This window comes from Zeus faber (assembly GCF_960531495.2).
Source record: "Zeus faber genome assembly, chromosome: 14".
NCBI lineage: Eukaryota > Metazoa > Chordata > Actinopteri > Zeiformes > Zeidae > Zeus > Zeus faber.
The window spans coordinates 2,284,203-2,311,389 of NC_137200.1; the positions used below are offsets into that span (position 1 = coordinate 2,284,203).

Consider the following 27,187-nt stretch of genomic DNA (forward strand, 5'->3'; position numbering starts at 1 on the left):
TACATACTGAGATGTGGTGTTTCAATACCTTCTGCCACAGTAGTGAGTTGTTTGTTATCCAATTCTTTGGCCACTTTGTTGTTGTCCTCTTCAGTATTAAGCTTTTCCCTATTGCTTCCTCTCATTCCCCTGTTAGGCATAAAAAGACAGGACATCGTTGAATCTAAGGTGGAAACCCCTGAGGCTTAAATTTGTTAAATGGTAATTGAGTTTGTAAATAATACATAAAAATCAAGTGCTTGTATAGGTGATAAGTGAATGAATGACTATGAATGAATATATTTTCATTAAAGGGGACCTATTATGCTTTTCCTTATTTTTTACACATAATGTTACAAGTTCATATTTGATGTGGCCAAAATGTCAAATAATGAGGTAAACTAATGACAAAGTAGTCACTGTGAACAAAACGCTCAGGCTTCTGACCACTCTGTTTCCAACGTTTTTTTCTACTCTCTGTGTGAGCTGACGTCAGCTCGTCACGGATTTCTTTATATGGTCATCTGCTCCATCTGATCATTGTGCGTTTCTACAAACAAAACCAATAAAAATTGTGTTTTTATAGTAGATGTATTTATTTTCCGACGTTTACATTAAAAGAAATCCCCACATGCGAGAGTCCCGGTGTGTCGCAGTGTCCGTGTCTCCCACAACCTGGAGCATGGCAACAAAAGTGAGAAATAACTTTTAAATGAGGCCTTGTAGATATAATATGAGTGAAAATTCAGCAACTGAATTGCTTTTTTGGCACCTCAAATTTGTTCAGAAACAAATTTTGGTGGACTGATAAGATGAAATAATTGAAAGTTACGCAGTAAATAGAACAAAACCAGGAACACATGCTCAAACCACATTGGTTCACAGAACCCCGAACTTGTGCTCAAACCCCATTGCCTCACAGAACTAGGGGCCTCACGGAGGTGGGTCTACCCACTGAAATAGCTTGTTTTCAGACAGGGTGGATTGGACGCATGGCTCTAATGCATAATATGAGTGGTATTTTCAGCAAAAAAAAATTAAAAAACATGTTTTGGGGACCTCAGAGACCTATATTGATTTGCGTAAAAGGGAGAATAATAGGTCCACTTTAATTCAGCACAATGTAATCTTAAAAGCAGGTGTCATGCCAAATCACCTCTCCGTTCCAGTGGAGTCAACATTCCCCAAGAGAGCAGCAGCTTTAACCTGATTCTTTCCATCAAAATGCCCCTGGATTTCAAACAGATTAATTCAAGTTAAGACAAAAGTGGTAAGATACAGCTTTGTTAAGTTTTGCATGAATCCAACTCTTTTGGGGAAACAGAGACAGAAAAAAAAAAATCATTTTGAGTTTAAACCTTATTTTCTTTGCTGATGTAGTTGAGCTGAAGGCACCAGGGATGGGTCCAAACCCGGCTGAGTATTTGGAAGTCTTTGAAGAGGTTTGTTCCAGCTTTAACCCTGGCTCCATCAACCATGGAGCAAACACCTGAGAAAACAAGCAGACCTGGTTAAGATGGTCTCAAGAATTTTAATGTTTTTTTCCGTTTTTGGGAAAAGATTTAATAAGCGTTTTCAGCTTTTTTATCATTCATGTGGTTCTTGTTTATTGTCATGACAACTGATTTTTCCTTTGAAAATGTTATTATGTGTATAATGTATATTCTATATATATACACACACACACACACACACACACACACTCATATACATTCTGTATATTGTGTCATTATATATTCATTTGCTGAAGAAATAGGAAAAGCAATCCAGAGTCTTACTAGTGACGTGGTCCAGGTAGAAGCGATACAGTTTGTACTGGAGAGGAGTCACCCTCACTGCCAGCACATACTCATGTTTGGGAGGGAGGAATACAGTCAACGCTGAATAATCTCTTCTCTGTACGAAAAAAAAAATAATTCCACAAAAATGAACCCGAATTAACAGAAATAAAAAGTCAAGCAAAGCAATTAAGGTATATCAAATTGACTTGTACTCTGTTTACTACTCAGCGCTTTACATTTTTATACATACATTTTCTACTTTAGATCAGCCCAAGACTATTTTCCTGACAATAGCTTGATATTTAATATTGTCTCTATTTTCACATTCTGCAAATTTCTAACAATATGGTTAGAAACCTAAGACATGATAAGGTAACACTTTATTCATCCCTGGGAGGATATTCGGGAGATAAGATATGGATATACCTTAAAATTATCTTCTGGCCCCGCTGACAACTATGGTAACAAATATTTTTGTTAAAGTTAATTAACTTCACATTGATTTGAAAAGGTGGATTGCTGCGCCATTGCTTTAGAAAAATACGGCAAAATTAAGTACCTTTGGCAAAAATACGTGTTAACTCTGCAAATGTATCTACTACAACTTGGCGCAAGTGAGGGTCATAGGGAAAGGAAGCATTGAGCCTTGAAGAACAAAGACAGATTGGTAACTCAAAATGAGCTTCAGAGACTACTACAAAGATCACACACAATGGACCATCCAGGAGTGGTCTCTACCTGGACACACCCGGCCAGCATGGCGTAGAGCACGTGGGCACGGTTCTTCATGAGGCGGACGTCCCGTGGAGTGGAATCGGCACACTGGCCATTCTGTATGGGGTTGATGAAGCGGTTTCGAAACTCCCGCAGAGAACCCAGTAGGTTCTCTTTGATGAAGTTCACCATGCAGTGGTCTGTGAGAGCATAGTTTCACAGCATCATAAGATATTAGCGTGTCCATACCCTAGATATACAGGGGATGGTGGCTCAGGCGGTAGAGCTGGTGGTCTAGTGATCTAAAGGTCGCTGGTTCGATCCCAGGCTCCTCCTGCTAGCAGGCTGTAGTGTCCTTGAGCAAGACAATTAACCCCTCATTGCTCCTGATGGCTGCGTCCGTCGGTGTTTGAACAATTGTAAGTCGCTTTGGATAAAAGCGTCTGCTAAATGACTAAATGTAAATGTAAATGTATATTGAATATTAAAGTCCAAGTGAAACTAATCAAGTAATCAAATAAACAACCAAATTAAAAAATAGATAGATGGATAGATGCTCCAGTCATTTGAATCTGCATTACCAAAATGAGAAATTCCACACCATCTATATTGACATTTGTGGATTTTGGCACCAAGTGAGGCTTTGGGTACTAATGACCATGTTTGTACAGCAATAACCTGTTATTTAATGACTTGTGTCATTAAATAACTTATGTCAATAAGATAAATTGGTCGTACACTCCACCAGGTTGTTCTGGAGCGGTGTTCCAGTCAGAACCACTCTCCGTCGGGTCTTGATCTTATTCATGGCTTTGGAGATGTTGGACATTTCATTCCTGAGGATGTGGCCCTCGTCGCAAATCACAAAGTCTGGACCTGGAGGACAAAGGTTAGTAAGTTGTTTCAATGTGCCTTCAGTGGTGGACACGCTATTTGACTAATTATAATTTTTGTTATTACCTGGGTCAACCAGCAACCTGTGAAATGTTTTCTTGATGTGCTGATCGACGACTTTGCAACCCAGTGATAGGTTGCGGTACATCTCATACCCTATTATAATGACACCGCCCTCCCTCTGCCACCTCTGGATGGCCGTGAGACGGTCCTGGGGCCGCTTGATTGTGGCCAATTCAGTGACCTGCAACAGATTTGTGTGTTCGAGGAACGGAATAATAATTAAATAGAAATGAAAGCCCAGTAAAGAGACATTTATGTGTGTTTATGTCGAGGAGTGTGTTTGTGTTTGTACTTTTTATTTAAGACCGTACAATCATTTTATATTATAAATAAAATAATAATTTGTATAAAAACTTTGTTTATGTTGTTATGTCACAATTGTCCTTGTGCATGAAATGTGATATACAAATAAACTTTCTTAACCTTGTTTATTGTTCATTTTTAGGCTAACTGTAAATTAACATTTTTTATATTTTTTAGGTGTAGGATGTATTTCCAATTATTTGCTATTTTCATTCTTTATTATTATTGCCTATTGTTTTGATGATAGCTGTTGCACCACCTTAATTTCCCTCCGGAAATGAGTAATCAATCTATCTTTATGCATTAGAAATACAAGAAAAGTTTCACTACATATCTGCTGCTACTGGGAGAAGACATTTTTGTGAAGGGGCAAAAAGGGATATAACCAGAAGGCATGGCTATTTAACTGTGCCTCATCTGGCCGATGAAAAGAGTTTCAGATTATTAGACTACAACAGACAGCAGAAATCATCAAGGCAATTTGTATGAAAGTTGCTAAAAAAAGCAGTTGCAGGTAGGGCTGGGCTGGTTATTTCATAATCAGGCGATTGTCAGTCATCGACATCGACACACTCAAAAAAAACCAAAATGTCATAATTGCTAGTTGTTAACATTTTTCTAAAATGTATAAAATAATCTATCCTTCCTATAAATATACATAAATAATTTAATGTATGCTTAAACATCACATGATCCCACGAAAACAAAGCCGACCATACTTCTCCCAGCAACAGTCTCCCAGTCTCTGAAGTGCGCTGTCTTTGAAGTTTACCGTGCTCCTCCACAAATCTGGGAGGGGATTGGCCCTTAATCTGTCCCCCCCACTTGCCCCTCTCCTGTAAAGCGACCTTGGGTTCTTTGAAGGCGCTATACAAATGTAAGTTATTATTATTATTAACATTGCAAAGCAAGCATTGTTTTTAATCTCCCTTTTGCAGCAGACTATGTAATAATAATAAATAATAATAAATATAGCTGCAGGCAGCAATAAAGGGGGTCCATGGAACATAGCATCTGTTGGGCTGTTGCTTGTCTTTAGATCAGCATTATGTCTAAAACGAGTTAAATTTTCTGAGTTTCTATTGAACGCACCATCGGCTGATGTAATGGTGTGAGTTTTCAGAGTCCTAGTGACACGCAGAATTACTAACACAAGCCGATACACTTGTTGCGTGTGATGACTTCATCCTAAAAATTAGAAGGTGGCTGTCTCCTACCTCCTAGTCCACGGAGTCCTGCCTCACAGTGTCTCTGTGGAAGGAAATCACTCAGTGTGGAAGTTGCCAACAACACGGTCACATTCAAACGGATTAAACACTTCATGTCTCTCAGAGACATTTCATCAGGAAAGTTTAAAGATTGTGCCGCGCGAGTGGCAGCCTGTTACAGCAGTTCCTCCTCACTTATGAGCTTCTTTTAAGTCTTTCGTGCAATTTCTTTAGTACTTTGTGTGTTCTTATTTCTTAAACACTGTTTTGCACTATGGAGGCCAAAACTGCACGTTCTCCTTCTTCTTTTTTTTAACTTTGTTGACTATCGTGTCTGGAGATCCCGTGCGCAGCCCTATTGTTTACAGTGGGAATCAGCTGTTGGCACTCCACAACACAGCGGTGCTGCCCCAGGAAAACCAAACATCCCCCACGAGCTGAAGAGGAGGACGAGAGGGGGAGCTGTGCTGGCGCTCTGTGTCGTTCCCGAAGGAGATACAGGCCCATTCTCCCGTCTGTTAACATGGTTCCCCATGTAAGATCTTTCCCCAACAAGATGGACGAGTTAACGGCGCTGACCTGGCACCAGAGGGAATATTATGAGTGCAGCATAATGATGTTTACTGAGACATGGCTAACCACACTAACTCCTGACATGGTTGTTTCCCTGGACGGATTTAATTTACTGCGGGCGGAAAGGACAGTGGAGAGCGGTAAGAGGAAAGGAGGGGGGCTGACTGTGTTTGTGAATGAGAGATGGTGTAACCCCTGGCACATCACTATCAAGGAATAACATTGCTGTAAGGACATCGAGCTATTAACCGTTAGCATGAGGCCGAACTATCTCCCGAGGGAATTTTCGCACGTCGTCGTGATCGCAGCGTATGTTCCCCCCTCTGCTAACCCCGAAGTGGCCTGTGATGTCCTGCACTCAGCTGTGAGCAGGCCGCAGACACAGCACCCACATGCCCTCCTTCTCATCTCTGGGGATTTTTATCATGCCTCTCCATCCTCCACTCCCGTACCCATTGCCCACTTTAAACCACGTAAACTTCTGTGTGGAAAACACTGTACCCACCAGGACTGTACGGTGTTTTCCCAACAACAAACCCTGGATTACTCCGGATATAAAGGCTCTCCTTAAGGAGAAGAAAAGGGCCTTTAAATCAGGAGACAAGGAAGCGCTGAAGGTGGTACAGAAGCAGCTGAGGAGGAAGATCAGAGAGGGGAAGGACAACTACAGAAGGAAGGTGGAGGACCAGTTGCAGCAGAAGAACACCAGAGGAGTCTGGAGGGGCCTCAAAACCATCTCTGGCCACAATGAACCAGACTCCCAGGCTGTGGGGGATCAGAGGTGGGTGAATGATCTGTGATCTTGTTTTTCAACAGATTTGATCAGTCACCTACCCCTCCCCCGGCCCATTCATCAGTGCTGCAACCTCCGTCGTCTGCACCCCAGGTGTTGTGTTCTGCCCCACCCCCCTTCCTTCAATACTCAACTTACAGCCACCCCCCACTGCTTCTGCAGAAAGGCTGCAGGTCCAGACTGCATCAGCTCCAGGCTACTGAAGACATGTGCAGACCAGCTCTGTGGGATAGTGGAGCACATGTTCAACATGAGCCTGAAGCTGGGGAAAGTGCCACAGCTGTGGAAGACATCCTGCGTGGTACTGGTGCTTAAAACCCCGCACCTCAAGGACCTCAGCAGTTACAACTCACTCTGGACTTTGTGGACTAGTGCCAGTGGAACTGCCTCCAGATCAACGCGGGGAAAACCAAAGAGCTGGTGGTGGATTTCTGCAGACACAGACACTCCCCCCTGCCTCCGGTGAACATCCAGGGAATGGATATTGAGATAGTGGAATCTTACAAGTACCTGGGTGTTCACCTGAACAATAACCTGGACTGGACTCATCCCCCACCTGCACTTTACAAGAAAGGTCAGAGCAGACTATCTGCTGAGAAGACTTAGGTCCTTAGGAGTGCAGGGGGCTTTCCTGAGGATCTTCTGCAACACCGTGGTGGCATCAGCCATCTTTTATGGAGTGGTCTGCTGGGACAACAGCGTCACGTCAGCTGACAGGAAAAGACTTGATAAACTGATCAAGAAGGCCAGCTCTGTCCTGGGGTGCCCCCGGGGCCGGTGCAGGCGGTGGGAGAAAGGAGGATGATGGCTAAGCTGTCATCCAGGATGGAGAACGAATCCCACCCCATGCATGACATTCCGCAGGTCCTTCCTTCCTGCGCCTGTCAGACTGTATAACCAACAGCGCACCCAGTAGACTGACCACACACACACACACACACACACACACATGCACAACTATAAAAAATCCAAAGTGCAATTGTTTTTATAAAAAAATTTTTTTTTAATTTAAGATAAAAAAAAAGGAAAAAGTACAATCCCTGATGTGCAATTTGTCGAAATATGTGCAATACGCTTAATTAATCTGGTTCCTATTTGTTGTTTCTACTTAGGTATATATTTTCTATATATTTTATACTGCATAGTGCTTCCCTTGATCCTACTTACTTTTTAGTTACTATGACTCTTTATTGATGCGCTCTAATTTCTGGTGTCACTTTTTGCTGCTGGAACTGTGCAAATTTCCCTATTGTGGGATAAATAAAGGTTTATCTTATGTTATCTTATCAACTTTTTAAACTTTTGGGACTAAAACAAAACGCACACGATATGGACCCGTTGCCCTGGAGCTGCAAGCGAATTCCATGTGTGAGGGCTGTGCTGCCTTCTACTGGCGCGCAATGTCTCCACCATGTGGTGGCTGTATTTTGAGTTTGAGTTTTGGACTTTTAAGGTTGTTGCAGCTGGTCAGTGTGGAGTGTTGACGCAGCAAAGTAGCAGATGGAGTAATTTGTCAGCAGCTATTGGTTCGTTTCCACAGAGCATAGGAAATATATGCCTGTAAGTATGAGCACACATATCATATGTTAAGCATGTGAAGCACATTTGTTTAGTTAAGATTCTCGCCATTGCTGATGCTAATTTTCATTAGCGTGTTAATGGTAATGGCAATTATATGTTAGCATTGAGCTAACAGACTAAACGCTAGGTATTTTTTACATTGGTGGAGCAGTTATGCTTGCAATGTTAGGGGTTAAATCAGCATTATACTATACTGTATAGTTGACTGAATGTGCTTTATAATGTATACATACTTGCAATTTTATGTTTTTCTTGTGTGTATTTAGTTTTACAGTATCTTCATGTCTTCTGTCGATAGGGTGAGCAGCTTCAGATATCTGGGAGTCCACATCACAGAGGACTTAACATGGACTGTTCACACAGACACTCTGGTGAGAAAGGCGAGGCAGCGTCTCTACCACCTCAGGCAGCTGAGGAAATTCCGGGTCTCGGTGAGGATCCTCAAGTCCTTCTACTCTGGAGCAGTGGAGAGCATCCTGACAGGCAACATCACTGCCTGGTTTGGGAACTGTACTGCCCAGGACAGGCGGGCCCTGCAGAGGGTGGTGCGTTCAGCTGAACGTACCACTGGAACTACCCTCCCCCCCATGCAGGAGTTATACACCAGGAGGTGTAGTAGCAGAGCCCGTAGGATCATGAAGGATCCTCATCACCCCAACAACGGACTGTTCCAGCTGCTGCGGTCAGGCAAGCGCCTCCGCAGTCACGCAGCGAGAACAGAGAGACTGAGACGGAGTTTCTTCCCTCAAGCCATTAGAACTGTCAACGCTGACCTCACCAGGGGTCCTAACTGAGCCATGCACTAGGCTCCACTACCTACTGTACTGTATGTAGCATACTGTACCGCATACTGTATCACTGTTCAGGGTTGTTCGTGATGCCGTATTGCTGCGCCGTACTGTTGTATACTGTGCTGTATTATCCCAAACACTACCTCACACTATTCACATTCACATGCCACTTTAATTCACATGCCACTTTAAATGCACATATCTGTATATACATAGGCATATTCCTTCTACCTATTCCATTTTATTTCAATTTATTTTTATTGTATTTTATTCTATATATTTTTTATCTTATTCTATAAGTATTCCACTTACTGTATTACGTTTTAGGAGTCAGTTAGTCGGTCTATTAGAAAGGAATTTTCTACTTTTTATTTTATTTTATTTTTGTACTTTTTTCTAGGACTTATTGTGTGCTATCACCGGGTGCGTTGCATTACATTTCACTGCATATATGTATGGAAGTATGTATATGTATGTGACAAATAAAAATCTTGAATCTTGAATCTTGAATCTTCATGTGTGAGGCGAGAAATAAAGAGCCTGAACCTGGAAGCCTTCGTCTCTCATTTGGAAAACTATGCTCTGTGAGAGAAAAATGCATATGTGACCCACTGAATACTTTAGGGTCATTTGCCGGCTTTCGCCTTTTTTTGGATCATTTGAAAGTGGAAAATCAGAGCTTCCAAACAAGGTGTCACTTGTGCAAATCAAGCAAATATTTTTAAAGCTATGACTTGTTAATGACAAAGGTGTGGCAAACCGTGTTTCTGAGATAATCACCTTCAAAGTTTTGCCCAGACTTGCTTCATTCAGGAAGCTCCCAGAATGCAAATGGAATTGGCGGACAAACAAAGCCTCATGGCTACTTAACATAATGCAGAATGGGCCAATCACGAACGGCATTGAACAGTGTCAACCACAAACAACTATTTTTGTTTTTAAAAAAACTTTTATTCAACAGTAAGAATATTCATGTTTTATAAACATGGAATTATTTTGGAGTTTAAAAGTACGGACAACACAACAAAATGAGGGTTAGAGTCATCCATGAGTCTCGGAAAATCTGCACCAACCGCAACGGACTTTATCATGTCATCAACTCATTTCACATTGTGACTTCACATCACATGGAATATGGATGAATGATCTTCACCTGGTCGGTCTCTTTAAAGGAAACGAAAGATCGGCGTTGTTCAGCGTCTCGGTAAGTGAACTGCGTTTCCCCATGTAATCTAACCGGAATATTTAACACCACGGTTTAACATTTTTCTATTATTTATAAATCAAACTCGGATTTGAAAATACGTTGAGATAAAAAAAAAACACAAAGGAAAACGAATCTGGAAAAATCAAATTTTCCTTCAAGAAAGGCTTTTTCAAACTTCCAACTTTGGCTGCTCCTGGCGATTTTAGAAATGCGTGAGACAGAGGGTTTTGCTGCGGGGGGTCACATATGATCAACTTTTTGAACGATGTCTTACCTGTTTTATATAAAATAATTGCATTTTGTGTATGTTACCTAGCTTTTAAAACACATTGCCTCTGGGTTTTAATGAGTCTCTCAAGAGTTTATATGAAGAGACTGCTCTTTCTAATGTCTATTGTAGTATAAAGACGAGATCACATTTCATCCTCACTCAACCTCGTGTGGAGATAAAGGTAACTTAACAGCATTGTGTGTTTGTTTGATGGCATAATAGTACCTGTGACCTGAGTTTGACTGTTAAACCATTGTATGAGCTCTCATGATTGATTTGATCAATTGATGATTGAGGGGGCACAGTCTTGTAAATGACTGACCAATGGCACACAACCTTTCTTTGGTATAAAACTGTCTTGGTCAGTAGTAGGGTTAGACTGGTCAGAACACTGCTTTGGAGCAGTACTGAATCTTTCTCTTTATTCTGCAGAATAAATATCTTTAATATTCTGAGTTTTGTTTTCTTGTAGTGGGCAGATTAACCTCACCGACCACGCAGGAGAATTTCTCAGACAATCTGGCGTCACAAACCGGATTCTCTGCTTGACTCTGTTGGACCTCTTCATGCCCAGGTTGTGTGCACAACGGCAGTCAGGGACCAACCATAAGACATCCAAGGAGTCGCCGTCTGGACCTCACAAGATGAGGACTTACTGAAATATTATACTGATGAGGAAAAACTTTGAGTAAGCTTAGATATTGTACCCATCAGGTAAGATCGGCGCAAATTAGGAACGGGTAGTGGAAAATCGGTCTGAAGGACTGTGGAAGTGGTCAATATTGCATCGATCTAGCGAATCGTGATTTTTGTTTTTTTACCTTTTTTTTTTTTAGAAAAAGTGTTGAGGGCAAGAAGAATAGTACTCTCCTTTCATCCTCCGAGCAAAAGCGTTGAGGTTGGTTGAGAAACTTCTGGTGTTGTAAAAATATAATAAAATTAATCAAAACCAAAGTAAAATTGTTTGTGTTTGCGCGTAGCGATTTTATCAGTGTCTTGGGGTATGCTAGCTACCTGGCTGATAAAAAAAAATCTCAATGAAACAAGCGAATGCATAAACACAAGATAAGCGTAGTGTGTGTGTCAATAAATGCAAAATAAGCGTGGTATGAATGTTGTAAATAACATGTTAAACTAGCACACATATTAGTCCCTGGTGAAACAGTAGTGTTATAATCTAAATATCTGATGGAATTGCTGGAAAGTATACTGCAAGGTTTTTAATTAATTTGTAAATAACTAAAAGGCAATCCAGGCTATTCTCATTTGTAGTTCCAAGTTGGTGGAACGAGCTGCCAAAAATGACCAGAGCAGGGACCTCCCTCTCTGTCTTTAAGAAGCACTTGAAGACCCAGCTCTACAGTGAGTACCTCCTGTCCTAACCTACAATTATTTAGCACTACCTAGCAGTATTTATTGTTACACTAATGTTGTTGTTACACTAATCTCTGTCGCAATGTAGCTTGAATGTTATTCTCCCTTGTAAGTCGCTTTGGATAAAAGTGTCTGCTCAATGACTAAATGTAAATGTAAAAGAGACAAATCTGTATGTGTGGTTAATAACCTTTTTTATTATTTTTTCTATTTTTCTCTCTATCTTTCCCGGATCCAATCGCGCACTGAAATGGGAGCATTCTGCACGAAAAACACTCTGAGAACGGAATGGAACGGTCTGGCGAAATGTACAGGTATGGTCGACAAACATGGGAGTGACACGGTACAACAATTACAATTATGGAAGAAACTGGGTTTTACAACTAACGGCAGCTTGAGTTTAAACCAACTACGACAATTGAGGGAGAAACTGGAATGTTATGTGAAGGGAAAGAAGAATAGAAAAGGAAAAGTAGATTGGAAAGTGTATGATGCATGGGTAAAAGAAGCACAAAATAGGGAGACAAAGCAGAAACGAGGTGATACCACTTGTCAGATAAACGTTCCGGGGTCACACGGAATTGATCCGCTCTTGGATCACCCACCACCCTATTTACAACCACAAGCTCAAATTCCAATACCAGCCCCAGATTTACAAGACATTTACAACGAGGATGGCCCCCGAAATTCAACAGGCCCCACCCTTTTTAAGGAGAAGGAATCTCTGTATCCATCAGTGATTGAGCTACAGTCTTGCTCCTCCGAGGCCTGTACGACCGATTCATCTAATCTGTCTTCCCCCAGTCCTTGTTCATCGTCTCCCCAGGACTCCCAACAACAACATGGAGTGAAGGACGGAGGACACTCCTCACCTGTTGCCCACCGCACCAGAAGCCAATTAGGACCGATATTCCAGTGCCCAATAGTTTCCTCTTACTTGATGGAAAAGACAGAGCTTGTTCTCCCCATGGTGGAATGTCCAAATCTCCAGGCGGGTGGTAGTCCTAGCTCCAGTCCTACTCTATCGGCCATGGAAGATCCAAGAAATGGTGGGTTCTGGGGCTCGGGTTGGGGCAGGGGGTGTGGGTCGCTGGTTCGGGTCCCAGCCCCGTGGTCGGCGCGCCACTGAGATCGAGTGTGGGGACGTGGTTGGCCGGGGGGCGGTCGGGTGGGCCCCCCCTGCCGGCTGGACTGGAGTCCTGACGGCTTGCGCCTGGTGGCTTAGGATGTGCTGCAACTCTGTGCCTTCCGGGGCCCCTGGGGGGACTGCTTGCCGTTGTGGGTGTGGGTTGGGGTGTGGGGGGCGGGTGTTGGCCTTTTGCTTCTGCTGCGCAGATTCTCTGCGGCATCGGCGGGGGGACATCTTACACACACACACACACACACACACACACACACACACACACACACACACACACACACACACACACACACACACACACACACACACACACACACATACATACATACATACAGGCGGTCCCATCACACATGCACACACATCCACACCTGCTTTGAGTGCACCCCAGCACCCTCCTGGTTGCATTCCTCTCCTTTCCACCCTCATTTACTGCCATAACTATGACAGGAAGAGGCCACGTGACCAGTTGTAGTTCCAGTTTTCCTGGACTTAATTAACTGTTTTTCAATACATACATCGTCCAATGTTTATGTTTTTGTGTAAATGTTGTTTGTTTCTATGTTTATTTGTTGAGTAGTGATAAGGTGTTTATAGACCCAAAAATGATAAATAGTTCTCCAAAGAGGAGGGTTGGTGGTGGTTCTCTATAACCAGAAACTGTGCTCTTGTCATTCTACAGGTCATCCAGAGGACAGAGTTATTGCAGCAGTTCTTGATGATTTAAGAATTAATAAAGAGTTGCATTGGTGGTTGAGAACTTGAACTCCACTTGCAGACTTACTCTAGATGCAATGGCATACACATAAACTGTGTTGTATGCCCAGCATGCTGACAGCACAGGTAGAAAAAAACCCCAAAAAAAACAGGAAATGGCCCTGGTGATCGGAGATCTTCCTGCGGTTGCTGGAAATGGAGAAGGATACACCACTGCTGCGGAAAAGGACGAGGACGACCAGGCAGACGAGAGAATACACCAGGCCGGGGAGGACCAGGATACGGCAGTGACCGTATGTTCATGTGCTACTACTGCAACAAACATGGACATTATGCCCGTTCCTGTCCTAACAGACTCAACAGCGACAAGGAAGAAGAGAAGGGCGACTGGAACGAGGACCATGTGTCTGTTTGCTTTCCACAAGAAAGGGGACGAGGTGGGCGAGGCAGATACCAAGGACGCCATCAACAATGACGGTGTCCACGGCAGGGTTGAGAGAAAACAATGGCACTGGCCCCACAATAGACGCTCCTCTTCCAGATGCCTCAGTTGATCTCGATTTAGATGATACATTCATCCTCCCTATTTTCTCTCAGCTTCCGTCCCAGCCAACGAACGACCGACCATCATTCTCCAGATAAATGGTGAATCAATACCATTCCTCGTTGACTCCAGTGCAAGGTACTCGGTGTAATGCACTCACAAACTTAAATCAAGTCCACCATTATCGGGATGCTCGACTGCCGTCGTGGGAGCAGCAGGACTGAGATTGATAGTTTCACTGTACCCTTAGATGTAGTGGATAACAAAGATGAAGCTAACGAGCTATGACATTTCGTCACAGTTTCATACTCTCCAACTGTTGCCCTGTTCAACTGCGTGGCCGGGAACTAATGTGTTTGTTAGGCATTATCATTGAGTGTACAGAGACTGGTCTTAAAGTGTCACGCATTAGGAAGGATGCAGAATGTTCTATGGTCCAACATCACCTCGGAACACCAGTTTATGATTATGCGTGGGATTTACAGCAAGACGATCCACGTTCTATTAGTGGTGAAGGAAAAGATAAGGAATTTAAGAAGAGATGGTTTAGGGAAAGTCATGCATGTCAATTGTTAACAGGGAAACCACAATATTGTACATTAACGGTCCAATTGACCCCAACACAGGGTGCTTGCTATGATGTTTATGGTTCCCTTCCGCATGTGTTGTTGGCAAAATTATCAAATTTATCATGGCAATCAATTGGCCCTTGGGTTGCCAAATGTGCTAGCATAACAGATTGGCAGGTGCATCCTGACGGGAGTCAATTTAGCCCAAAAGGTAATGTTTGGTGGTCTCCTTATCAATCCACCAGGTGTACGATCAATCCATCTCATCCCTGTTGTTACGACAAAAGAAAACACAACAGGGATTTTTTCTAACTTTAACACTGAGGAACACCCTGCATTAGAGGGGGTGCCAGAGATACTCTGGGCCAAAACCAGATATGATGTTCAACTAATGGAGGGGGCAACTCCCATCGTGGGCACACAAAAATCCTCCTATCGGCCGCATAAACCGCAATATCCGTTGCGACCAGACGCCATGTTAGATATAACCCCAGTGTTTGAATCACTCTTAGAAGCAGCCATTGTTGTACCGTGTCCCTCATCTCCATGCAATAGACCGATACTGCCTGTTAAGAAGGCAGATGGAGTCAATGTGGCATTTTGTTCAGGATTTGCGCGCTATAAATGACGCTGTGCCTGTTGTTCCTAATCCCACTACGATTTTGTCTCAATCCCGGGTACATCAAAATTTTTCACTGTTAATGACCTTGCAAATGCTTTCTTTAGCATCCCAGTAGTCCAGGATTCACAATTTTGGTTCGCTTTCCCTTTTTAAGGGAAACGTTACACATGGACTTGCATGCCACAAGGACATGCAGAGTCTCCAGCAGTGTTCTCCGCTGCATTAGGTGAAAATTTAGCTGGTTTCGAAATTATGGCTGCACACTGATCTAATATGTAGATGATTTACTGATCTGCAACGTTCACTTTGCTTACTCCAACTTCTCTTCTTCCCTCTTATGGAGATTCACATAATTGCTTGTTAGCGCTGCCATTGTGGCTTCGCCCCGCCCAGATCTTGCTACTGAAGTTCTTGAAAAGTTCAACTACAATGATTTTACTCATGAGTACAACAACAAGAAGGGTTTTCGTTTGGTTTGTATGTTCGTCACCTGTTTTTTGTTGTTTTGTTGAAAACAGTCTGTCTATCTTTGTACAACCGGTTGTGTTTGTGTATCTATTTGTTGTAAACTGTCTTTTGCTTTATTTGGTTGCATGAATATGTTCAGGCAAGTGTGATACGGTGCGGTGTAGCTGATTGATGAGACATACAGAACATGCGTTTAATGTATTGATGTTATAACGCCCCTATTTTGATCTTCCTATTTGTGTTGCTTACATTAATGTACTTGACCCCATCTCTATAGGATATGTTGGAGCCAATGCAGCCAACAAAGCCGCCGTACCCAATATTGATCTTGTCTAATGCTGGCAGTCTCCTCCACAGATGAAAACAAAGGATTCCTCACTAACTTTGTTTTTCCTCTACTCAAAGGCATCCTGCACTGAATTATTGTAGTGGCAGAGCCACTTGGTACTGTTTGTACTGAGCTGTATCTTTCTCACTAGCTTTTCATTGTTTTACTTGTTTGACATATGGTAAGAACCATTTTTCAAAAATGAGGGATAGTTAGAGAATTAGGTAAATATAATGATTGTGCTTAGAAGCAGAAACCTCATGATGGACTTATCAAGCTGACACTTTGTCATGGTTAAAATATTGTTTGGTGAGTTTGACATGGTTTTCTTAATGGAATCCCAGTAAGGTAAACTCGACTGAGTTTCATTCCTGCTATTAGTGATGACAGGAATGCGAGGATGATCACATGGTGTGACCAGACTGTCCCAGCCTGAAGCGCTGACCGGCAGACGAATGCGGTTAGGTCTGTCTTCTGTTGACAAAAGCCACATATGAATTACATCACGTAAACCAGTAGTGATCAGATTGTCCAGTTTTAGTATTTATCATTTTAGACTTTAGTTTATTAATGGATGGTGTAGATGGGATTATGTTCAGGCAACATTCGAGAAATGCATTTTAGGACAATTTAAAAAACCTTGCATGATTTACACAGTCGGTTATTTTGTAGCCTAATCGATGTTCTATTAACATTATCTCCGACATATAAGACATTGTGATATTATTGTTGTTACACTAGGGTGACTGCATACATTTATTTTGTACTGAGACTACACTGCGTTCCAAATTATTATGCAAATTGGATTTAAGTGTCAAACATTTAATTTTTTGCTTTTCGATTAAACTCATGGATGGTATTGTGTCTCAGGGCTCTTTGGATCACTGAAATCAATCTCAGACACCTGTGATAACTAATTTGCCAGTTGAGCCCAATTAAAGGAAAACTACTTAAGAAGGACGTTCCACATTATTAAGCAGGCCACAGGTTTCAAGCAATATGGGAAAGAAAAAGGATCTCTCTGCTGCCGAAAAGCATCAAATAGTGCAATGCCTTGGACAAGGTATGAAAACATTAGATATTTCACGAAAACTTAAGCGTTATCATTGTACTGTGAAGAGATTTGTGGCTGATTCAGAGCACAGACGGGTTGGTGCAGAAAAAGGCATAATAAGGAAGGTTCCTGCCAGGACAAATTAATCGGATTAAGAGAGCAGCTGCTAAAATGCCATTACAAAGCAGCAAACAGGTATTTGAAGCTGCTGGTGCCTCTGGAGTCCCGCGAACCTCAAGGTGTAGGATCCTCTAGAGGCTTGCAGTTGTGCATAAACCTACTATTCGGCCACCCCTAACCAATGCTCACAAGCAGAAACGGTTGCAGTGGGCCAAGAAATACATCAAGACTAATTTTCAAACAGTCTTGTTTACTGATGAGTGCCGTGCAATGCTGGATGGTCCAGATGGATGGAGTAGTGAATGGCCACCATGTCCCAACAAGGCTGCAACGTCAGCAAGGAAGTGGCGGGGTCATGTTTTGGGCCCGAATCATGGGGAAAGAGCTGGTAGGCCCCTTTAGGGTTCCTGAAGGTGTGAAAATGACCTCGGCAAAGTATATATAGTTTCTGACTGACCACTTTCTTTCAGGGTACAAAAAGAAGAACCATGCCTTCCATGACAAAATCACCTTCATACATGACAATGCACCATCTCATGCTGCAAAGAATACCTCTGTGTCATTGGCTGCTATATGCATAAAAGGAGAGAAACTCATGGTGTGGCCCCCATCCTCCCCTGACCTCAACCCTATTGAGAACCTCCGGCGCATCCTCAAGCAAAAAATCTGAGGATGGGAGGCAGTTTGCATCAAAACAGCAGCCCTGGAAGGCTATTCTGACATCCTGCAAAGAAATTCAAGCAGAAACTCTCCAAAAACTCACGAGCCCAATGGATGCAAGAATTGTGAAGGTGATATCAAAGAAAGGGTCCTATGTTAACATGTAACATGGCCTGTTAAGATGTTTTTGATTGAAACAGCTTTTGATTTCAGTAAATATGACCTCCTAATGCTGCAAATTCAACAAATTACCATTTTCAGTTCTTTACAACCTATAAAATGTTTTGAAACTCTCTTGTGCATAATAATTTGGAACAGTGCAGTTTGAGTTTTTTTTATTTTTGAAAAAAATACTGTTATCATCAAGTTTGTTCAATAACATTCGAATTATACCCTAACGGTTAGTGACTTGAAAATTATACTGACTGTCATTTGCATCCACTATTTAGGAAAATCTGAGAAAAATATCATTTGAAAAATAATTTCAAATGTGGTGCATAGTTGGCTATTCAACATAACTGATTGGGAAATCACAGAATTATTCCCCGTACGCCATTTTACATTCGTGGACCTAGACCAAACATTGTTGTCAGTGTTTAAGAGTGTTTAAGTCTATGTGCCCAGGTCCCCACTCAAAGGACCACTACACGACCTCTGACCAGGTAACTGGGTGGCAACTTCCAGAGGAAAAGCTGGAACTCTGCCAGATTCCTTGGACCATTCCAGATCCTCCTCACCACCGCAGCAGCAGTTAAGGTGGCAGAACGACCAACGTGGGTACACGCATTTCATTGCAATGAAGTTCCTACTCCCCTCTAGGTACTCGTTGAGGAGATAACGTGAGTGTACGCCGAACGCTGCTCACCCTGCAAATGCGATGGAACCACGTCAACCACACCTAGATAGGCTACATGGGTAACCGCCATTCCCCTTACCACAGCGAAGAAGAAATGTGTGTTTTCCTCTTGTACAAGATTAAACACTTTATTAACCTTAAGTATTTGTCTCCGATTTCCTCATTAACAATTAGTCCTTCCACGAACAAAGTTTATAACAATTTAACTTTAACATTAATTTGGCGCCCAACGTGGGGCTCCAATATCTGCCTCTTCTCTCCAGTGTATCGGACCTGAAACCTTGCAAGGGGGAGTCTGGTACTCCGTTACTCCGTTACCGTTAAAGGTTAGTTTTGAACAACAGAGGCCAGGCTCCGCTGGAGAGTGGAGCAGTGACGGAGCCAGGACTATGGAGGAAAAGAGAGGGGTTGGAAAACACCAAAAGGTAAATTAATTATTAATTTAAGGGTGAAAGGCCCGGTTCTGGGAACCAAGCAATTAAGGGTAAACTCCGGACGGAGTCAGGGACTCGGAAAGACCTCGTTTGGAAGGACGTAGGACTTAAACTAATCCCCCAGGACCTGAGTTAACAAAATATCGATGTATAAAAGCGCTGAAAATAACGAAAACAAAAGTAAAAAGATAAAACAAACAAAAAAAACAACTAAATAAATAAATAAAATAAAACAAAATGTAAAATAACTGTTTGTGCTGTTGTAAAGGACAAAAGAAAGTAAAATACAAAGGAGATGCGAAACATATGCAGACAAGAGCACAAAATAACGTTAAGTACTGAGAAAAATGGAAAAAACATTCAGATTTAAAGGGAAATTTAGAGGTAGAAGAGTGGAAAATGTTGCTGTCAGCAATAGACCAGATAAAAAGGGAGAGAAAAGCAGAGATGAAAGGTATGAGGAAGCAAAAGCGTGGTAAGCCGAAGCAGAGGCCAGATGTAAGGGACAGCAAAGACAGAAGGAGAAAGAAAGGGAAAGAAAGGCAGCGGAAGAGAAAGAGAGAAAAGAAGCCGAACAAAAAGATTTAAAAAAATCAGAAAAACCAAAGGTGACTGACATGTACCCTGTTCTTTGTTCCCGCCGAGACAAACAAAGGAAAGAGTATTGTGACGAGTACTTTCCTCTGGGTCCCCCACCCCATCCTCCACCCTATCCTGAACCTCCAGTTTTCACTCCTCATCCAACGCTCTACGCTCCAGTTCCTCTAACCTCCTCCGAACCACCACGTCTCAGCCCACAGGCCACAGCTCCCCCAGGGCAGTACCAATCTAATGAGACCCCAAAAAGAATAACTTGCAGCGGTAAGTCATACAATCCTTTTTCCTCACTGATCAAAAAGAAACCATTGCCGCCAGAAAGAAGGTGAACCAGTCATAATATCCAAACAACATGTACCCAAGTTAATGTGCTTTCGTTAAAAAAATAAAATAAAATAAGGGAGCACACCCTTCATGTCAAAGGTGTGCATGCACAAAAAAGAAAAAGGAGGTGAGTGACGCTTTTGTAATAAAAGAAGGAGAGGAGGAAAATAATGATGGTTATGCTTTTGTGTATTTCCGCGGAAATGCACCTCGAGGATGAGGTGGCTGGCAGGGATGTGGTGGAAGTGGTGGAAAAGGTGGTGTGGAAAGGAGTAATGGACACGAGAGGGACGATGTCTGCTACAACTGTGGCAGATCTGGACATTGGGAAAGACATTGCCGATCGAGGAGGGAACACAGAGGTGGAAGAGATGGAGCAGGAGGAGAAAGGGGAACCAGACCGAACGATGACTCGCATCTAGTGTGAATGCCAGAGAGAAAAACAGGTCATGCACCCACACGCACACCCCACTCACACACACGCACACACAGACTTGGATGAAGGCGATTCAGAAGGAATCCTCAACCTAGGAAACGCGGACATGATGATTAGACCTGTATGAGCAGAAACCCTATGAGCCTTTGATAGTGGGAGATAGAGAGATCGCATTTCCCTGCGATTCAGGAGCATGTAAATCGATGATACGGGAAGAAAATGCAGACGGTTTAAAAATATCTAAAGAAAAATAAAATACTTAAATTAAAATAATTATAATAATTAATAAATTATTAAAATAACACCACAGGGATCATTTAGGACATATATTTGTGAACTTATATTTAACTGTGAACCCCGTGCATATCTATTGGCTGCAGGATCAGGATATTAGTTTGCTAAGTCTAACAAAGAACTGCACTGAATTTAATTTTACAATTAATATTTTCTTCTCTGCATGGACTACAGTACCTTCTGTAAATTTGGAGCATTCATCATGATATACTGTAAGTGCCTGGATTATTCTGCTAAAAACAAGCATTTATCAAGCATTTATCATCTATACGCAAACATTAGGAAAAAATCATCTTGTATAGCGCTCAATTTTGGTGAGACATCACCTGACCTCCAAGTGAATATAATATATTCGATAAAATGTAGAATAACAATAAAAAACAAACTTTAAACATGAGATTAAGAATAAAAATGGGTATTACAACAACATACTGTTAGACAATAGGTGTAAGTCTAAAGAATTAACAATTAATTCAATAAGCCAAGAAATCATCAAGAAAGTTAGAATAAATGGTAAACCTATCCTTCCTAAATCTCTTTTTAGATTTGCCGCTATTTTGAGCCATGGATATACCCATGTCTCAACAGGAGGGATGGTCAATATGGCTGAATTTCAGTTCACAACATACAGATTTCATAATTACTCTATAAAATGTTGTGCATCATGTCTAATATGCTTCAAACAAAACACACAGGGCAGATTACGACCAAAGAGAGGTGCATTCCCACCAGCTACCTATCCGTTTCAAACAATATGCATGGATTTTATAGAACTAAATAAAGCAGAAGGTAGGAAGTACTGTTTAGTGATAATAGACATGTTTTCTTAATGGGTAGAAATAATACCAACAGTAACTAATGATGCTATCAAGGTGGCCAAGGCTCTGGCTACCATAATAGCACCAAGATTCGGATTTCCAGAAACTAAATACTGCGACAACGGTCCACATTTTAGAAATCAAGTCATATCAAAATTATCAGAAATATTTGGCATACAATTAAAATATCATTGTAGCTACCATCCACAATCAGCAGGTCTGGTAGAAAGGACTAATGGAACAATCAAAGCTAAATTAAGAAAAGCTATGGATGAAAAAGGGAAAACATGGATTGTGTGTTTACCAACAGTAGCACTTAGCTTACACATTTGAAATGCTATATGGAAGACCCTATAGAATACCTCTCATACAAATGAAAGGAGATGATACAGAATTGACAGAAACAAATGTTGATTATATGAGTAAAATGTTGAAAAACAAAGATATTATAGCTAGAGTGTCTCCCCAGACAGAACCAGTGACGCAAGGTGAGACCCCGGTGAAACCAGGCGATTGGGTGTGCATCAAGCTCCCGAAGAAGTAGTGTCGGACTGCGTGGCCTGTGCCAGAGCCAGAGCTAACTTAGGGACGGCACCATTCCCCTTAAATCCTTATAATGATCCACAAGATTTCAAGTGCGTATTACAATTATATGCCTCTACCGCCATCCCTGAAAATTCTGATACAGCGGCTCAGCTATTTCCCCCCCTGTCCCCTAAGGTTAGACCCCCATGGTTCACGCCGTATGATGGTAACTTTACTTGTCTGCAGAGGCGGATCAGGACCGGACCGGACAATTATATGCCTATAAAACTAGTTTGATGACGTGGCAAAATCGAGTGGCATTGGATATGTTGCTGGCTAAAGACGGTGGCGTTTGTAAGAGGTTTGGCGGCGTATGTTGTACTTTCATCCCAAACAACACCGCTCCTGACGGCCGCGTGACCAAAGCATTGGTTGGACTCACAGCATTGTCCGAGGAGATGACCGAGAACGCAGGGATAGATAGTCCATTCACCAAATGGCTGGAGAGTATGTTTGGTAAATGGAGTGGCATGTTACAATCAATCCTAATATTATTAGCAGTAATGTTTGCAATTATAGCTACGTGTGGTTGTTGTTGTATTCCATGCATAGGAGGGTTGTCTCAAAGACTCATAGAGAACGGCATGACTAAAACTATGCTGTACACACGAGTTCCTTATGATAACAACAATGACAGTACAAATGCAAATTATGAATTTCTGATCAAACCCGATCAGGAGGATTTTAATGATCTAACCCCTGTTAAGGATATGCTCAAGATTGCAGGTTCAGATGTCGATCTCAACATTGCCGAACTCTTTGACGACACCGGAGTCTGATGGCCAAAAACCAAAGTTGACACAAACCACACCAACGGAAGTTCTTACAATGACACAAAAGTTTAATTAGATAACAAGTTTAAGGCATTATGAAGAGTTTATAGAAAATCTCCAAAGGAAGTTAAATACAACTCACAAAAAGTTAGGGATATTTGGCTTTCGGGTGAAATTTATGGAAAATGTAAAAAGTTCACGCTATAGTGATATATCATGAAAGTCGGGCATTTAAATAGAAGCATGCAATGGTGATTTCCTCATCTCAAACAATTTATTGAAACAAAAGCCAACAACAGTGGTGGGTACACCACAACAAAAAATGTCAATGTCTCAATAACTTGTCATGTGCCCATGAGCATCAATTACAGCTTGACAACGACGTCTCATGCTGTTCACAAGTCAACTTATTGTCTGCTGAGGCATGGCACCCCACTCTTCTTGAAGGGCGGCCCTCAGGTCATTGAGTTTCTGGGGTACAGAGTAACGAGCCTCTACACGGCGACTCAGCTGATCCCATAGGTTTTCTATGGGATTCAGGTCTGGAGAAAGTGCAGGCCACTCCATTTGAGGTACCCCAGTCTCCAGCAGCCATTCCCTAATGATGCGACCTTGATGAGCTGGAGCATTAGCGTCCATGAAGATGAAATTAGGCCTGTGTTGTTCATGCAGGGGCACAATGACTGGATTAATGATGTTATTCAGGTAGTATGGGCTTGTCACTGTATCATTCAAAAAGTGTAGGGCAGTTCTGTATTGACTAGACACACCTGCCCACACTGTAACACCACCACCACCAAAGGCTCATCTGGTGACAACAGTGGCTGATGCATAGCGCTCTCCTTGACGTCTCCATCATCGTTGGCGGCCATCATTTCTGCTCAGCATGAATCGACTTTCATCAGAGAACAGCACTGAGGCCCACTGGTCCCTCATCCAGCGTAAATGCTCCCTGGCCCGTGCAAGACGATGATGCCTGTGCCTGGTGGTGTGGTCAGGTACACTTGTAGGTCGTCTAGCACGCAGACCACACTGATTTAAACGGGTTTCGAATGGTCTGACGTGACACTTGGGTGCTTCTCACCTCCCTTAAATGTGCCTGGAATTGAGTGGCATTCATCATCCGGTTCCGCGGGGCACTGTTCACAATGAAGCGGTCATCAGTGTGGGATGTGGCCAAAGGACGTCCACTTCTATGCCTTTCTGTGACTCTTCCAGTCTCTCTGTATCTCTGTGGCAACCTGCTGATGACACTCTGTGACACTCTAAGCTCAGTGGCCACTATCCTCTGAGAACATCCTGTTTGAAGCCCCGCAACGGCGAGGTACTGTTGATCAGTTGTTAGGTGTCGTCTTGGTCTCATGATGTCAAAATGTGAACAGCATGATGACGAGGACTGTTTAAATACCAATTCTAATTGAACCAGGAAATGTATTGGTCGATTCATGGATCAAACACCTGTTGTGAATTTTGCCGTTCAGCTCCTTGTTAGAGAACAGCAAATTGTGAAAAAAGTACTGAAACATTGAACAGTTGGACATGTGCATTCAAAAGTTTACAGACCTGTAAAGGTTATAGTGCATTTTATCTTCATCCTGAAATTTCACCCGAAAGACGAATATCCCTAACTTTTTGTGAGTAGTGTAAGTCTCTGATGGCAGAATGTATGCAGCCAATTAAGATTGTTTATCTCAACTATGAACATACATGTTATCCGGGAAGAAGGTTGATGTTTTATATTTTGTTTATCGCGCTACGGAAAGTCTTACCTAGGCAGGGAAAGGTCCAGCTGTAGGATCCGATGGGACGACCAGGCTGTGTTGGACACCTTTTTATTTTTTATTTTGTACCTTCTCCCCTCTTATTACACAGAGATTAAGAATTGTATTATTAATGTTCGAAAAGAGTTGTCTCAATTTTACACTGATGACTGTTTTTTGTATACCCCATTAGGATATGGAGTACCGGTAGGTGGTCACCTAGGCAGAGGGACCGCGAGAGTTTCCCTGTCTGAATGGATATTGAGTTTAGGAAACTGTATCATTTTACTGCCCGGCAGGGTTTTTGCTCTCACACTCCATATAAAATATAAAATGTTATGCTTGGAATAAGCATAAACAGGGGGGAATGTTTTAAGAATTGTCTATGTTTTGCTGTACTTTTCACATTAACTTTTGTACAAGGTATGTGTACTTTGCTTTTCATCTAAAGGCTAAATAGACATGAACTAGTGACTTTCTGTGCCTTAATGTAAAGAGGAGAAAGGCAACATGTCTCGACCATCAGATAAGGGAACTTCAACAGATGATCTGTGTCAACGAAACTGCCCCATCAGCGAAACTGTGTCATCAGCAGGATCCATGCGGAGGCGTCGCGACATCTGCTGACTTCCTCTGTGGCACTCTGTTGTGTTGTTATACTGAAACTGCTCCTCTTGTACAACATTAAATACTTTAATAACCTTAAGTATTTGTCTCCTGTTTTCCTCTGTAATGATTAGTCCGTCCACGAACAAAGTTTACAACAATTTAACTTGAACATATTCTACCTGGGATATTTGGTTATGAGTTAATATAGTTCAATTTAGAAACATGTGTGTTTTCCCAGTAGATTCCAATAAGATAGAATTTGAGGATAACTCTGCAGTAGAATTGTATTGTATTCAATTTATATGTCATTTTCTGATCCATCCATTAAGGCGTTGTTCCAGTAGGAACAAAATGGGGGAGTGTGAGAGAAAAACGCATGTGATCAACTATTTGAATTATGTCTTAGATGTTTTATATAGAACGATTGCCTTTTTTGTATGTTACCTCGCATTTAAAACACATTGCCTATGGGTTTTAATGAGTCTCTCAGAGTTTATATGAAGAGACTGCTCTTTCTCACTATATCTATTGTAGTATAAAGACAAGATCGCATTTCATCCTCACTCAACCTTGTGTGGTGATAAAGGTATAAAACTGTCTTGGTCAGTAGTAGGGTTAGACGGGTCAGAACACTGCTTTGGAGCAGTACTGAATCTTTCTCTTTATTCTGCAGAATAAATATCTTTAATATTCTTAGTTTTGTTTTCTCGTAGCGGGCAGATTCATCTCACTGACCACGCAGGAGAATTTCTCTGACATTACCTATCTGCCAAACTAAACACCAACGTTCAGGGAGGGCGGAATAGTAAAAAGGCATCCTTCTCATCCCGCTCTGCTGGGAAAAGCGAGACTGCCCTGTAGTTGCAAGTGTTTCCAGCATCATCGACCATGGCAACTCCTGCGGAGGAAACAATGGAAGAGACACTGGAAACCAGATCAAGATCTGAGTTTGTCATCTCAGGAACAGCTAGACTTGCTTCCCAAATGGCTTGGACCACAGTCAACTGCACAAGCAAAAAGAATCAGAGCCGCCTACATCAACAACCCTGGTGCAGGTTTCAACATAGTGTGGCAGAGACTGGAGGATTGTTTCGGTGCACCAAAAATCATAGAGCATGCACTGCTTAAGAAGATTGAGAACTTTACAAAAATGGCAAACAGAGAAAATCAGTGTTTGAGAGAGCTAGGGGATCTTCACTTGGAACTGCAAGCAGCAAAGCTGAACGGTTCTCTCCCAGGCCTTTCCCATCTTGATTCAGCGCATGGAGTCAATCCTATTTTGGCTAAACTCCCATACAACCTTCAAGAGAGATGGGTTACACTTGCCTCAAAGTTCAAGAAGGACCACGGCGTGTCCTATCCTCCATTTTCATTTTTTGTCAGCTTCATAAGTGAGGAGGCTAAGACTTGCAACGATCCTAACTTTGCTTGTGTCACTAGTGTTAATAACATCAGTCCTAGACCTGAAAAAATGGTAAAGCAGAAATACCAAGTTCCAGTCCGTCAGGAAGACAGGTATTTCACAAGCAGCAGGAGCTAGTCAGATTATTTCTGCAGACAGGAGCAGCATGGACCCTGATAAACAGTGTCCACTGCACTGTAAGCCACTTACTTTGAGAAAATGCTGCCTGTTTCAGGAGTATGACCTTAGAAGAAAGAAAAGCTCTTCTGAAAGACAAAGATATCTGTTTTAGATGTTGTTCTTCCATTTACCACATGGCCAAAGACTGTGATAAGGCAGTACAGTGCAGAGAGTGTGGTAGTAAAAGTCATCCCACAGCACTACATCGAGAACCTCTTCCACAAAAGCCAGAGAACTCTGCTACCACTGAAGATCATGGCGGGGAGCAAAACAAGCCAAATACAACTGCTGTAACCTCAGCGTGTACTGAAATATGTGGAAACTCAGCCAGCTCCAGATCATGCTCTAAAATATGTTTGGTCAGAGC

The 27,187-nt window shown here is 42.2% G+C and overlaps 1 protein-coding gene across 2 annotated transcripts in view; it reads right to left on the reverse strand.

Annotated features, from left to right (window-relative positions):
• LOC307239819 (transcriptional regulator ATRX-like) overlaps positions 1–27,187 on the reverse strand; it is a 71,456-nt gene that overhangs the window by 19,526 nt on the left and 24,743 nt on the right. For both annotated transcript variants that reach the window (XM_080013393.1, XM_080013392.1), the window contains exons 19-25: positions 3,435–3,612; positions 3,213–3,350; positions 2,499–2,674; positions 1,758–1,875; positions 1,338–1,468; positions 1,136–1,209; positions 29–129 (exon numbers count right to left, since the gene is read on the reverse strand). In XM_080013393.1, coding sequence (XP_079869519.1) covers positions 29–129; positions 1,136–1,209; positions 1,338–1,468; positions 1,758–1,875; positions 2,499–2,674; positions 3,213–3,350; positions 3,435–3,612 — 916 coding nt within the window. The remainder of the gene's footprint in view (positions 1–28; positions 130–1,135; positions 1,210–1,337; positions 1,469–1,757; positions 1,876–2,498; positions 2,675–3,212; positions 3,351–3,434; positions 3,613–27,187) is intronic.